This window comes from Pogonomyrmex barbatus, unplaced genomic scaffold, assembly GCF_055798465.1.
Source record: "Pogonomyrmex barbatus isolate J1 unplaced genomic scaffold, ASM5579846v1 scaffold17, whole genome shotgun sequence".
Taxonomy (NCBI): Eukaryota; Metazoa; Arthropoda; class Insecta; order Hymenoptera; family Formicidae; genus Pogonomyrmex; species Pogonomyrmex barbatus.
Genome location: NW_028297113.1, coordinates 3,694,532 through 3,708,587, shown reverse-complemented (window position 1 = coordinate 3,708,587; position 14,056 = coordinate 3,694,532). Strand labels below are relative to the sequence as shown.

At 34.5% G+C, this 14,056-nt stretch overlaps 2 protein-coding genes across 6 annotated transcripts in view; one reads left to right on the top strand and one right to left on the bottom strand.

The window, feature by feature from the left end:
* Positions 1–14,056, top strand: part of LOC105431152 (very long chain fatty acid elongase AAEL008004) — a 65,884-nt gene that overhangs the window by 45,288 nt on the left and 6,540 nt on the right. For all 3 annotated transcript variants that reach the window (XM_025219335.2, XM_011645165.3, XM_089074552.1), the window contains 2 exons: positions 8,100–8,440; positions 13,070–13,207. In XM_025219335.2, coding sequence (XP_025075120.1) covers positions 8,102–8,440; positions 13,070–13,207 — 477 coding nt within the window. In that variant the 5' untranslated portion in view covers positions 8,100–8,101. The remainder of the gene's footprint in view (positions 1–8,099; positions 8,441–13,069; positions 13,208–14,056) is intronic.
* Positions 1–14,056, bottom strand: part of sit (stuck in traffic) — a 63,115-nt gene that overhangs the window by 43,064 nt on the left and 5,995 nt on the right. The gene's annotated exons all lie outside the window — the stretch shown is intronic.

Sequence of the window (14,056 nt, the reverse complement as noted above, 5' to 3'; positions counted from 1 at the left end):
TTTAATTATTTATTTGTGCTATATTTTTATTTTACTAATAGAGTTGTAAATCCTACGCTATCCAGGCATTTCTAAATAAATGCCGTCGTTACTCTCGTCGGACGGTGAAAACAGTTCTTAAAAGTCGATACATTTCGATCACGCAAGAATAGGCTAGTAGCACAAAGAAATTAGCGAATACCCCAGTCCTTTTTGCCATGTAAGAAAGGAGTTGCACGATAACGCTTAACGGATAAATCGTGAAAGAAACTCGTTTCGTGATATAGGATGCTCATTTCCGGGCTACGCAGAAAGATAGTGCAGGAAGAGACGAACCGCCGAAGGCGAATCGATAGCGAACGGCAGTGAGAGTCGTTGTGCAGAGACGTTAAACTAGTGCCGTTAAACAAGTCTCGGGGAAGAAGAAATGAAGATGTTTCTGACGAAAAACTCGCAAATCGTAATTCGAGATAAAATAATATCACAATTTGTAGTAATTATGCACAACAATCAATATCACAACATATTATTCAAAATATTTTTTTTCTCTTTTACGGTAATTAATTATAATAAGAAACAAATGATGATGTTACTCGTAACGCTGCAATATTTATGCCTAAGAGGCATGTTTGAAAAGAAGAAAATAGACAAAAAAATAGATTATTTTAATATGAACATATCAAAATTACCTCATACTCGTCTTTTCGAAAATGAGATGCACATTAGAAGAATCATCATCGGAATAATGTTCAATAAATTAAAGTAGATTTTCTAGTTTGTTAAAAAACGACAGAACGCTAGAAAATGTTGTCATAGGATTTGAAAATAATTACAAATAAATTCTAAAAAAAAATGTGTACAAAAAGGTAAATATAAGACAAATCCTGCAGATTGAATCATGAGCACGTACTATAGCCGAACGTTTCAACACCGGGATAAATTGTGGAATTTAAAGTATAATCTGAAATACAGAATCCGACAGTAAAAAGATAAGAAAGTGGCATCGCGATAAAAATTCACTGACACGAAAACCATGCGAGAATCACCGAAGGCGTATAACGCGTCACATTAACAGTCAACGTAGCATTACCTACTTAGCAAGCTCTTCTTCGACTCTCACCAATGATAATTTGAAGATTCAGAGATCAAAGAAAAATTGCTTAAAACACAACAAAAATGAAAATGAGCATACCATATTTTATCATACGATTATCTGTATAATATCATTATTATTCTTTTATTCATTATTATTCTTTTTCATGGATTTCACAAAAAAAGAAATTTTATCGTAAGAAAGTACGAATTATGTATCATAAATTGATAGATTGTAGATTGCAGACTGTACCGTTCATCATATACCGTTTGTAGATCGAGATGGTTCTCCTGGAGGCAGGTTTCTAATACATGCCATTTTCCGATAATTTTAATATATTCACTATTGAAAATTCGAATAATCATAATCACTAATGAGTTTTATTCTTTAATTATTTTACTTATATAATTATATTCATGCGATTAAGTAATAAATAATCAGCTATAATAAATATAAATAATAAATTTAGATTGCTTTGAAACGTAGAAAAAAAAATACTTGATAAATTTTATAAGTAATTTTATACGATATTTAATGACATTTATTTGCCAAGCACTTACGAAAGTAAAGAAAAAGATAGCAGAGAGATGATGAAATCAGTCCATGAAACGCTCGGCGAAAGGCAGAGTTGTCCTTTTGTCGCACTTATGTACAAATGCTAGCTCCGATGGTTTTTCAAGCACGGATGTGTTTTCTTGACACGATTGTAATCCGGTCAATATGCCGCATCGACCGCAATTCCTTAATTTACTGCTCACAATCACAATCGCGATTGCACTATTTTGTAAGAGCTGACAGTCCCAATAGACGACTACGTATAGCAAATTCCATTCAATCGATTAATAGTTATTGATTCATATCATATTCATATCGATTCATGGCGTACTGGTTTAGAGATAGTGCAGTGACTCAACAAAAAGTCCAACGTTAAAAATCTATATACTTCATATCAGTTTACATTTAAGACATTTCTATAAAAATCTACGCTAAAAAAAATGACTTCAATATAAAGTAGTTTTTTTAGAAGATTTTTTCAATATAAAATATACACAAATATGAATATTAATAATATATAATTTTTCACCAAGTGAAAAATTGACAATGAGAGATCAACTAGATCAAATAAGTTAAGCATCTCTTTAGAATATCTTTTTTATCCAATCCAATACGATTCAATCAAGATAAACTAAAAAGTATCAACGAAATTCGAGGCAAAAGTGATCTGTATATTTGTCTTACTACTTAAAAACCAATCCAACCGATCCCTCTCGATGGCGATTCGCGAGGCGAATCCTGAAAGTAAGAAGAAGCGCGCGTGAGGAAGGGGGGGGGGGAAGACGCGCTCGAAAGAGCTCGGAATACCGAGCCGAGAAGGAGAGCTCGGGCGAGATAAAAGGAAGAAGCCTCGGGTATAGCAAGTGCCGCGATGACGGACGGGCGAATATCTCGGATGCGACGTGATACACCACGAGAGGCTGATCGGTAATTAACCGGACGGCACGACCCACTTACCCACTAAACTCGAAGAGTCATCCGCCGCGCGGATGTTACCTTCGTCGTCATCATCGGAATTCTCTCTCATTGAGAGAACCCGCACGCCGAAGACGGCACCGGCCACACAACGTTTCTCTCTTTCTCCTTGTCCCTCCTCACCCGCCACCATCGCCCGATCTCTCACCTCCTCCTTATCTCTCGCACTCTCGCGAAACTTTCTCTATACAGCAAGTACCGTTTGACTCTACGCCGATCGCACCATCCGTGCCCGGCGCCGAGATGAGAGGAGACGTTAATCGTGCGGATCGAGATTCAATGCCGGATGTCTCGCGTGAAAGATGTGCCGCTGTTAATCTCGTCGGACTAACAAATATCCCCGCCTTCACTAATAACCGAATATTCTTAATATTAAATTTTTTTATTCTATAGAAAAAAAAAATAGCTAACGCTTCTTTTCGTGGTTAATTACAATCTCATATGTTTGTTACCGCCAATTATACGAATAATGAATATTAATTATTTATTTATTTAGTTAAAGTTAGTTAGACAACAAATATTCTCCCTCCACTAATAATCGAGCTTTTTTTAATATTAATTCTTTTTTATTCGAGAAAAAAATAGATAATCCTTATTTTCACGGTTAATTACAGTCTTATGTGTTTGTTACCTCCAATTACACGAATAATGACTATAAATTATTTATTTATTTAAAGTTAAAGTCAGTTTGGACGATAAATATTCTCCCCTTCTAATAATCGAATTCTTAATATTAATTTTCCTTTTATTCGAGGAAAAAATGGATAATCTTTATTTTTGCGGTTAATTAAAACTTTGTGTGTTTATTACACCCAATTATGCGAATAATAAATATAAATTATTTATTTATTTATTTAGTTAAAGTTAATTGGACGATAAATATCCTGCCCTCTTAATAATCGAGTTCTTAATATTAATTTTTTTTATTCGAGGAAAAATAGATAATCCTTATTTTCGCAGTTAATTAAAATTTTATGTATTTATTATCCCTAATTACGCGAATGATAAATCGTTTATTTATTTAGTTGGAGTCAGTTGGAAACTGAAAGAACGGATTACGGTAACTTGAAGGAAATATGAACAAGCTCCGATAGAATACCCACGCGTGAATAAATTTATTAAAAAAAATTCTAATTCCAAAGCCGATTCCTAACGGAAGATCCACGCGCGATACTTTCACTTAAGCAACATAGAAATATTTATAGAAACTTAGATCGTTAACCCAGATTCTCGATAAACGGCGCGGTGCAACGTATTTTTGCGTAATTCTGGTCTAATACAACATTGACATCGTCCGCATGACAGGTTGGTGTTTTAATAACGCCCATCCGGAATGACGCAAAATCCGCGCCGTGTTAAGGTTGAGCATTTCGAGGTCCGTGGAATGTTGCGGAATGCGGATTGCGCGCGTATTGTACGAACCGACGCGTCTCGGGACGATGCACATACGCAGCGCGTGTGCACGCGGAGAAAAAGGCGTTTGTTGAAAAAGAAGAGAAAAACGAAAGGCCGAATGGAAAAGGCGAAAGGCCGCGCAACGACATTGGGCAACCTTACGGACGGCATATTGCTCCAATTTTCGCGGAACTGTAATATCAATTACGCAAACTGCGAACTCTCCGCCGGTCTTAAAACAGCCGGGCCGCGCCGGCCGCGGCGATGACCAAATCGCCGGCTCGTTTATTTTTCTGGTCTACTTGCCGCCTGCTCATCCCTCCCCCCCCCCGTGTCTAAGGGGATTTGCAGCCGTATTTCGATACCCGTATGCATAAATCCGATGCGATGTAGCTGTTGTGATAAGCGTTATCCCTATAATTTACTGTGATTACGCCTAAGTGCGGTTCCCTATCCGAGAAAGGATGTTAAAATGATAGCCTGCCCTGTTGAATTATGTCAGGGATTTTTAAATAATTCGATCGAGACTAGTCTCAGTCGAGACAACGAAAGAGGTCTAAGAGACGTCGTGAAAAGAGACCTAATCGTAAAGCTCTCGCGAGAAAGATCTCTCTTTGAGTTTCTACTTTGGAGCTTGATTTGTCAGGACTTTAATTAGCAATTCGATGAGCTCCGATAAATATTACGTGTGACATGTTCTAATAGCAGGAAGGCATTATATAGTTGCATCACGATTACGAAAATCACGTGTAATCTTGCGTTAGAAATCGTACAGATACCGTTGAGCCTCCCCTTTCTCTCTCCTTACAAACTCGTAATTCTCGAAACTTTCATGATAAAAATGATAATACGTGTCTCATCAAGATGTCACAATTACATCACGAAATACGGAAATCATGAGCAATCGAGTGTTACAAATTGTAAAGATGTTCGCGCGAGATGTCTCCGCATCGCGATGAGCCGGCGCGGCGTCGCCCGGCGTGACGGTGAAAAAAAAAAAAATCACTGAGAAAACTCCCCGGGGGGTGGTTACGTGGAATGGAATCGGGCGCGGAAGAGAAACTCGGCTGGGAGGAAAACGATTTAGGCGATTGCGACTTTTTACGAGGACGAGGACTGTCTCCGCCGCGGCGCGGCGAGGCGGGCGAATTGTTACGCGCGAAAGTTTGCGCGACTCATCGCTAATAATCGCCGAACATGGTCGGGCCCACGAAAAATCGCAATCTAATGACGTGGTACGGCATAATGCGTACGGCGTGGTACGTAAGATTACGAAATTGATTTCTTTCTCGTGACGAGAGATGGAAACGGCGGGAAAGTGTCATTCATGAATTTAATTCGCTAATTTAAGTCGCCACCGGCGAGTACAAAAGTCACGATAGTAATAGCTTTGGACAAGCTTTAAATCTTTACAAGTGTGTTACGACGTGACGGAGGGAGAGAGAGAGAGAGAGAGAGAAAGATGCAAAACACAGTCGAGGGGCAATATCAAATTATCATTTTCACATCACGACTGTCCCGCGATTACGCGAGGAGCTTATCGAAGAAGATCAAATGTTTACGAGTAGATTACGTGTGTACGCAGCAAAACTCGCTAATCCCTGATGAGCCATCGGACATCGTAGCTTATTTCAACTGTTAACTCTCTTCTCGTCTCACTTTTGCTTCCGAACGATAACAAATATAAACGATCTCGATTATACGCAATTAATGGCTGTTTTCCCTTAGAAGATGTGTGAAAATGGGCGAAAGTAAATTAACGTATGCAAAAAAGAAATTAATTTAATTCAAATATGCAAAGCAAGAAGAAATCACGCCTGTCTATACAAATGTGTGTAAACAAACATATGTAAATTACATATTTTTTACGTTTGATTTTGCTTCATGATTCATCCATTACTTGTTATTTTCTATTTTGTTAATAATAACGTTGTTAAAATTTTTATATCACATGTAAATGTTACATGTAACATATTACATGATACATACTAAAATGTATGAATAACAAAAATATCGATTGCCGATTATAGAATTAATTCTAGATTGATTTTTTTTTTATTTCGTCAATTTTATTTTCTAACATACGATCCGATTTGTCACTTCATGATCTACTTCGAAATAGATAGATATTAAAACATGGTAGCAATTTGTGGAGCGCAATATATAATTGGAAAATATGGTGCGCGCGTTGAATGCTGAAATTAAAGAGTTAATCCATTGACACCTATTAGTCTGTGTCGAGCATTAAAATCGTATCGTTCGGCTTCAATCTTGAGAATCTGTCGAGAAATCGTTAGAAATCAGCGTCGGTTAGTTCTGCGCTAAATCGCACGCGTCATCATTATCTTTCATTGCCGGATAACGATGATGCTTGCAATTTAGCACAGAAGAGAATCACATCTGTTCGATTCGCTTCAATGCAACGACGCATGTTTATTACCTGATCAATGCATGACGCGTGTACATTATATCTTGAAATTTATTAATATGTGCTATATATATTTTATATAAAATCAATTTATTTGATATGTGTCTACAATTATCGATACATTTATTGATTTATGACTTTATCAATTTATTTATTATCATTTATTCGTCATTTTTGAGTTTGTTCATTGTTGCTTTTTTTGTGAAATGCAATATCATATTAAGCAAATTTCATATTAAATAAATCAAATTTTAAATTAGACCTAGATTGCAATTTGTTAGATTATACTATGAATTTTTTCGAATTTTTAACATTTCATATAAAAAAAATTGTCTGTAAACGAGTGGTTATGTCTCAAGAATACAAAGGTTAAGCGAAAGCTACATCCATGATGCTTTAATTTTACACATCGCGTTCGGTGACGTTGTATTTGCGAATCATTGCCCGCTCGAAAGAGGAGGACAATGATTTATTATCCGTATAAAAAAACGAGGTGAAAGAGGAAAATGTGGAGAGAGAATGGAAGGAGAAGGACAACAAGCGGTGGAAAGAGGAGACTGGTTCACATCCGTGCGTAAAGTTGCAGCGAAAGCGCGGTACGGACGACGAGATGACTTCGCGATAATGCCGACTCTCAAACGACATTTACGACGAACTTCCTGACCCATTGCGTTTCCACGTTAAAGTTAAGTTCTCTTTGATCGACGATTAGGATACGTAGGACACGTAGGATATGTAATCGCATGCGTAAACGTGAGCGGAAAGAGTTATCCGGGAAATCTCGTCCGATTGCAAAACCGTTGTAACTCTCGATGCACGGGTCTGTACATATGTAAGCCGAGGAAGAAGAATACGGTGAAGGATGAGTCTGTAAAAGAAGTCTGTTAATTCTTTAAAAAGAATTCCGTGTCAAAGAAGATTTATTTGATTTCCCTCTGACGATATGTTTGACATAATATATATTTTTTATTTTATTAAAAATAATAATGTACACGCGATATCACAAATATCGTAACTATTTCCCCGAGCTTAAACTGTAAACACTCGGGAAATACATGCTTATGAATGCTTACACAATCCGTACAAGAAATTAATTTGTAGTGAACTGGACTTCAAACTGGTGTCCAATTAAACAACCTACACAAAATACAGACCGTCAGGAATATATCCGACAATAAACTGAATTAGACACTGGATTGGGCACTTGCCTTGATATGCAAGGCTATGGAAATTCTCTGAGATTTTACTAGGGCATTAACACTTTCGCTGCAAAATGAAAAGTGCTATGCGTCAGTCCGTTCTCAAATTAAAAACGGTATAACGGCAATTCTCGCTTACATACATTAATAACACTGAAAAGTATATTAAAAAAAAAAACAGTCTAAAGACTGACTTTTATAATTCGTGTAAATATTCAGAAAAATATTTAAAAAATGCATATGCATATATGTCCCTTCATTATTATAAGAAATCCTCTCCTGTCAATCAATTTGCTAAATAAATATTTTACATGTATTATCTATTTCCCGTGTACAAAAATATTTTAAATTTAACACAGCGATATAAGATCTTTTATTTTTTTTTTTTTTTTTAATATTTTACTGGCAAAGTTTTTAAATTTATGATCTGATTAAAGTTAAATATTTTTTACAACACTAATTTATTTTTTTTTAGAAATGGCGTCTGCGGCAGCGGAATTGGTGGCGGAGAGAGAGCCGGAGTTGAGGATCGAAATAACGGACTCGAATAGGACCTTCGTAGGTGCCCAGGGCCTGGTCAAAATGGCCTTGGATCAATACACGGAGATTCTTACGACAGTTTCTGATCCACGTGTCAGCGACTGGCCGCTGATGGATTCACCTGTACCGACTATTCTTATCGTACTTCTTTATTTGTACGGCGTTGTTATATTCGGCCCGCGTATGATGGCCAACAGAAAACCGTATAAACTTAGAAGAATCCTGGTGGCATACAACGCGTTTCAGGTCGTCTTCTCATTAGGGATGCTATACGAGGTAAAGATTTAAAATTTTTAATTATCATTTATTTTCAAGATAAGACTTCCATCTTTAGGGGCGCTATATGAGGTAAAAATTTTAAATTTTTAATTGTTACTTAATTATTATTTCAAAAAAGTAACACTGGCTTCCGTCTTCTCATCAAATTTATAAAATTACAAATTTTTTTATAACTAAAAAAAAACAAAAATATTACTTGAAAATATTTTGTTAATTTTGTTAATAAGATGTTAGATTAAATAAAAAAGATTATCTTATTTAATTTGACATAAAAGTAAAATTGAGGGAGATATAACCATTAAGTAAACAAGTACGGAATGATAATTGGATGAATCAGGAAAGTAGATGCCTCGGCGAAGAGGCGCTCGAGCTAGAAATCCTGTAATTTGCGGAATCATGCAATTCTTGGGCGGGGAAACGTGCTCGCGGAGAGGAATGGAAAGAATAAGGAGAGAAAGGAAGAGAATGGGAGCGTGTGTTGTATGTAAAAGAAAGAGACGGAGAGCCTCGGCACGACCTTCCATGTCACCCTTGACTTTCGCGTTTTCCTTATAGTCATCATTAGGCTCTCGTTATAGCGTACATGACGTGCAAAGTTCACGAACGCCGACGATCCGCCGGGATCTAAGGATCTCGGCTGGCAGTTGGAAGCCGGTCAGATAACATACTCGTTATATAGGTCACGATGTAAATATGCCGTCGGTATGGTACGTACTCGCGATCGACAATGATCGCTAATCGCAGGGAAGATGACGAACTATCGAAGCGAGCAGCCACGAACGGTCCTTGTGCGCGAGATCGATACGGCTAACAAAGTGTGACGGTGAAAGGAGATATGATAAATAGAATCGTAATCATTGACAAAGATCGAGGAAGAGACTTCGGCCTAGAACTTCACCGATTACACTGCGTGAAATCGATGCATTTAGTTATCACGTGTTACTAGGTAGGATGTAATTCCCATAAGCTCTTCATTAAGCTTTAAATCTACCTTAGCATTTGTTTTTTCATGTAAACAGATAAGACAAGCTCTTATACGATCTCGTTCTCCACTTTTATGATTATGCAAATCATGTCTCGTTAAAAATCCAAAAATGACGCAAACATCAATCATACTGAGAAAACTTACAGACATAGCTCAGTAAGTAGATCGATACAAACATATTGGGTAATCGAATAAAGTTTTAATTTTTCACGCGTTTCCGATTACGCGAATAATATACAACTGAATGAAAAATATGCAATAATTAAACTTTGTTGCTTAAACTGTCAAGTTTCATATTCTTAAACGCATTTGTGTGAAAAGTGCAAATTGTGTGGAGATTTACGTATGTTGATTAATTATTTTCAGTCACTTCAAATTAAATTTAATTCCCAATTTTAATTAATAATAACCATTTAGACTCATCCCTTAATTACATTATAATTAATTAGCAATTTAAGCTTACTATAAATGATAGATTCTAAATTAATAACTGTAGATGATAAGCGGTAAAATTTAATTATGCACATATTTATTTCACATTCACAAAATATCAATATCTCTAAAAAGACGATTACTATTAAAAGCAATCGTGTAATTTTCCACAAATTAAAGTCAAAAAATATAAAAACTGTTTTGAATAAAAAAATATTTAATGTCAGAACAAATTATAAATTATTAATTTAATGATTGAATCATTCTTCAAAAAATATAATTTAGACGGGCAAATGAACAAAATCGTCTGATAAAAATTCTGGCAATATTCAGTTAATCAAAATGCTTAAATCGTCAAATTTTAACATTAACTGTAATATTTTGTGATTTTCAGTTTTTTTTTTTTGGTAAATATTTCTATCTTTTCTCTTCGATTTTAAATGATTTATCATAAAATCTTATTTAAATAATTAGATGTTGCATGTCAGGAATCTCACGCACTAATCGCAGATTAAATTTTATTGATAAAAAACTTTCCAACTAAATATTTAGAATCACGTAATTTCAGAGATGGAGAATATCCGTTAGTTTTTCACGATAACCTTGACCTACTGACTATCCAACTTATTCATATATAATGACTTACATTCTAAACATTGCCAAATTATTAAAAGACGATGTTGTTTGCTTCATAAATTGAACTATAATACCAATGTTTAATTAGAATATTATTGTCACGATGAATTATTCTTCATTACTAATGATCAGCTGTTTTGAAATCTTTTAAATAAATAATGTTATTATTATTTAACAAACTTACTAACTTTAACTACAGAGTTTTACTATTTTATAATTTTCAATATTCTAACAAATTTCATATATGACATATATTTTTTTTTTCTTTTTTATTAAGTATTTGTGTTATAAAAAAAATATTAAATACAATTATTTAACTATACTATTTACTTCCAATTTATATTAAGCACATTAAGATGTAATATATTACTTATTTAGTATCACTTGTTGAGCCAGTAATCTTAAACGTTGGAGAGAGAGAGGAAAGGTATGCAGAAAGATTGCACATATGGTATTTCCCAGGCTAAATCTCTCAATCGTTACTCAATCGATTTATACACTCGTACGCTCGTACACTCGTTTCGTTAATCGTCAGTGAGACATCCTGTTTTCGACTTTCCATAAAGTAGCAAGCCTCGTTTGCACCACTCCCACGATCGATGCACGATCGAAAAGACAAAGTAAGATCCTCCATGCGGAAGGTCAAACAAGAAACGAATTTTCACGCGCCATGGAATGGATAATGAATGGTTGCATCCGCGCGAAAGTACACTTTGCAGAAGTGACTAACCGCAATAGCTGCCGTTTCTGTTAGAGAGTCGGTCAGGAGAGCTTTTTATATACACAAAATGGCACAGCTTTTCCAAGGTAGTTCTACCCGTTTAGTTATCCGATAGTTTTGAACTTTGAAGTATAAAAGCTGACGATCCTTCTTTTTATGTTCGAAGCAAATAAGATGACATATATATGTATGTGTGTATGTGTGTGTGCATATATATATATATATATATATATATATATATACATATATATATATATATATATATATATGTATATAGATAAATATACAGATAAACAAATATGATCGATAAAGCAATAACAAATCTATTCAAAAAGTTTATTTTTAATTTAATTTAATTTTTTTTTTATTTTATTTTATTTTAATTTTATTTTAATTTTATTTTAATTTAATTTTATTTAAAAATATAAAATTTATCTTAAATATATCCTACGAATATTTTTAAAATTTTATATATATCGTCACACAAATGATGTAAAATGTTAAATAAAATAATAATGTCCACTTACAATTGTATGGAAATTAATTCAAAATCTGATTTGAAAATGCAAACGAAAAAGTATCAAAAAATGATTTGTACAAGCAATTAAAGTTAAATATCGTGTGAAATTCACGTGACTATAATTATGCATATTATGTATACGTATTCGCTCTATTCATTTTCACAATTCAGTTAACATTGACTTTTATTATTTATTCTCGGCTCTACTTTTTTAACTTATTTGTGGACAATTGCATACGATAATCATTAGGAATTTAAACAACACATTTTTAAAATAAAAATTTTTAATTTTTATTTGAACATTCTGATTATTTTTTACATATACATTTTCAGGCCGTACGATCTTATTATACTTGCAAATTCCAAACGAGAGATAAGAATAAGCATAAGCATAGTTTCCATCTGTGTGTGTGTGTGTGTGTGTGTGTGTGTGTGTGTGTGTGTGTGCATGTGTGTATATTTGTGTAAAAGGAAATCAATGAAATTTCTTACATTATTATCAAACTCTAACAGTTGTAGAATTAACAGAACTCACGATTTCTACCATCAGCTGCTTATAGCTCGGAGCATATAATTAATAAGAAAGAATTAATCATCATCGCGGAAAAGAGAGACACTAACATTGAGAAAAGTGTCGATTTACTGTGCTTTTTTTTCAAGATGGATGTGTTAAATGGAACGTGGCCTCAAAACGCACAGTTTCTCCTGAAACAGATTTATACTTGCTGTCACTTGCTGAATGAAAATTGGTAATATGTGTAACACAGTTTTTTCAAGACAGGCTTGCTGCCTTGAAATTTATATCAGAATTTATAACAAAAACGGGAACATTAAATCAACAAAAGAATGAAAAATGATCAAATTTATTCAAGACGCTAAGGGCGATTATATAGACAACAATCGAATATAATATAAAAAAATATTTAAATTAAATTCATTTCTAATAAAATTATTTAAACAGGATTATTCTTCTTCCTCAAGATTGTAATACTTTTTTAATCCTCGTATTTTAGCTTCATTGCGTAATAATGTTGTAATAATTTTCTAATCCTCGTATTTCAGTTTCAGTTTATGTTGTCCCGACAGAGAACAATTGTTATTTTTCACAACGTGGCGAAATAAAATAAATATTTGTTCAAACCAATATTACACAAAATTACATTACATCAGCCTGTCTCGCTTTGGAGCGTTTAAACGGTTTTTGTAAATGTTGAAATAAACGACTTCTTGTAGTCGATTATCTTTAATGATCTACGAGATCGCCCAAGAATCGAAGTTACTCCGTTGAAGTTAATTGATGTGTCTAACCGAGTGTTTCCCATTCTTTTACAGCACTTAATGTCCGGATGGCTGTTGGATTACAGCTATAAATGTCAACCGGTCGACTACTCCCACAATCCGTCCGCTTTGAGGATGGCAAACCTCTGTTGGTGGTACTTCATCAGCAAATTCACGGAATTCGCTGACACGGTACGGTTCACTTTCATAAATTCACGTTCCAGCCTAAAGACGATAGTCGTATACAAAACTCGCGAATCGATCACTTTTAAGAATACATTTAAATTTTAATTAATTTAAATTCATAGTTTAAAACGTTCATCTTTAATTCAATGACGTATTAAATATCAAAAAATTACATAAAAAATGCATCTTATGTATCATTAATCAAATCCATGTCTAAATGTGCAGAAATGAATGGAACGTAAGTCGGACTGGAAATGTTTTTCGATTCTTTCCGAAACTTACACTATCGGGATGCTTCGTCTCTTTAAAATGCATACGCTATTAAAATTTATTCGATAAAAAACACAGAATTTTTCCCGCTCGTTGTAAAAAATTCCAAAACTATTCTCTGCGCTAATTCGGATTTTTCGTCTTCCGCGATATAAAAAACGAGATTTACTTATAAATGACATTCCGTTCCATTTTTGGAATTCCCCCGAAGGGAATGTCATATATCATGTTATCTCTACGAAAAGAGAAGAATGCACCGAAACCAGTTTCAGCCTTGCGAAATATAAAAATTTATTAAGCCAAATCTAGTTAAAATAAAATGAGCAAAAATGTTTCGAATTATTATTGACTTGCGCTTTCGCGATTCTTAAGCCGCGCATAGTCACTTTTCCCTCGGAAACTACGTGCACTCAACCAAGAAAAATGTATCACATATCTCTCATTTGTCGTGCCACGATCTAGTGAATGCGCTCTGTATTTTCATTAAACGCACGTACGTAAGTGCGCATGGTAAACAGATCAAAAGGTAAAAAGAGAAAAACAGGCACAGAAAGAAAGAAGGGGAGAGAGAGAGAGAGAGAGAGA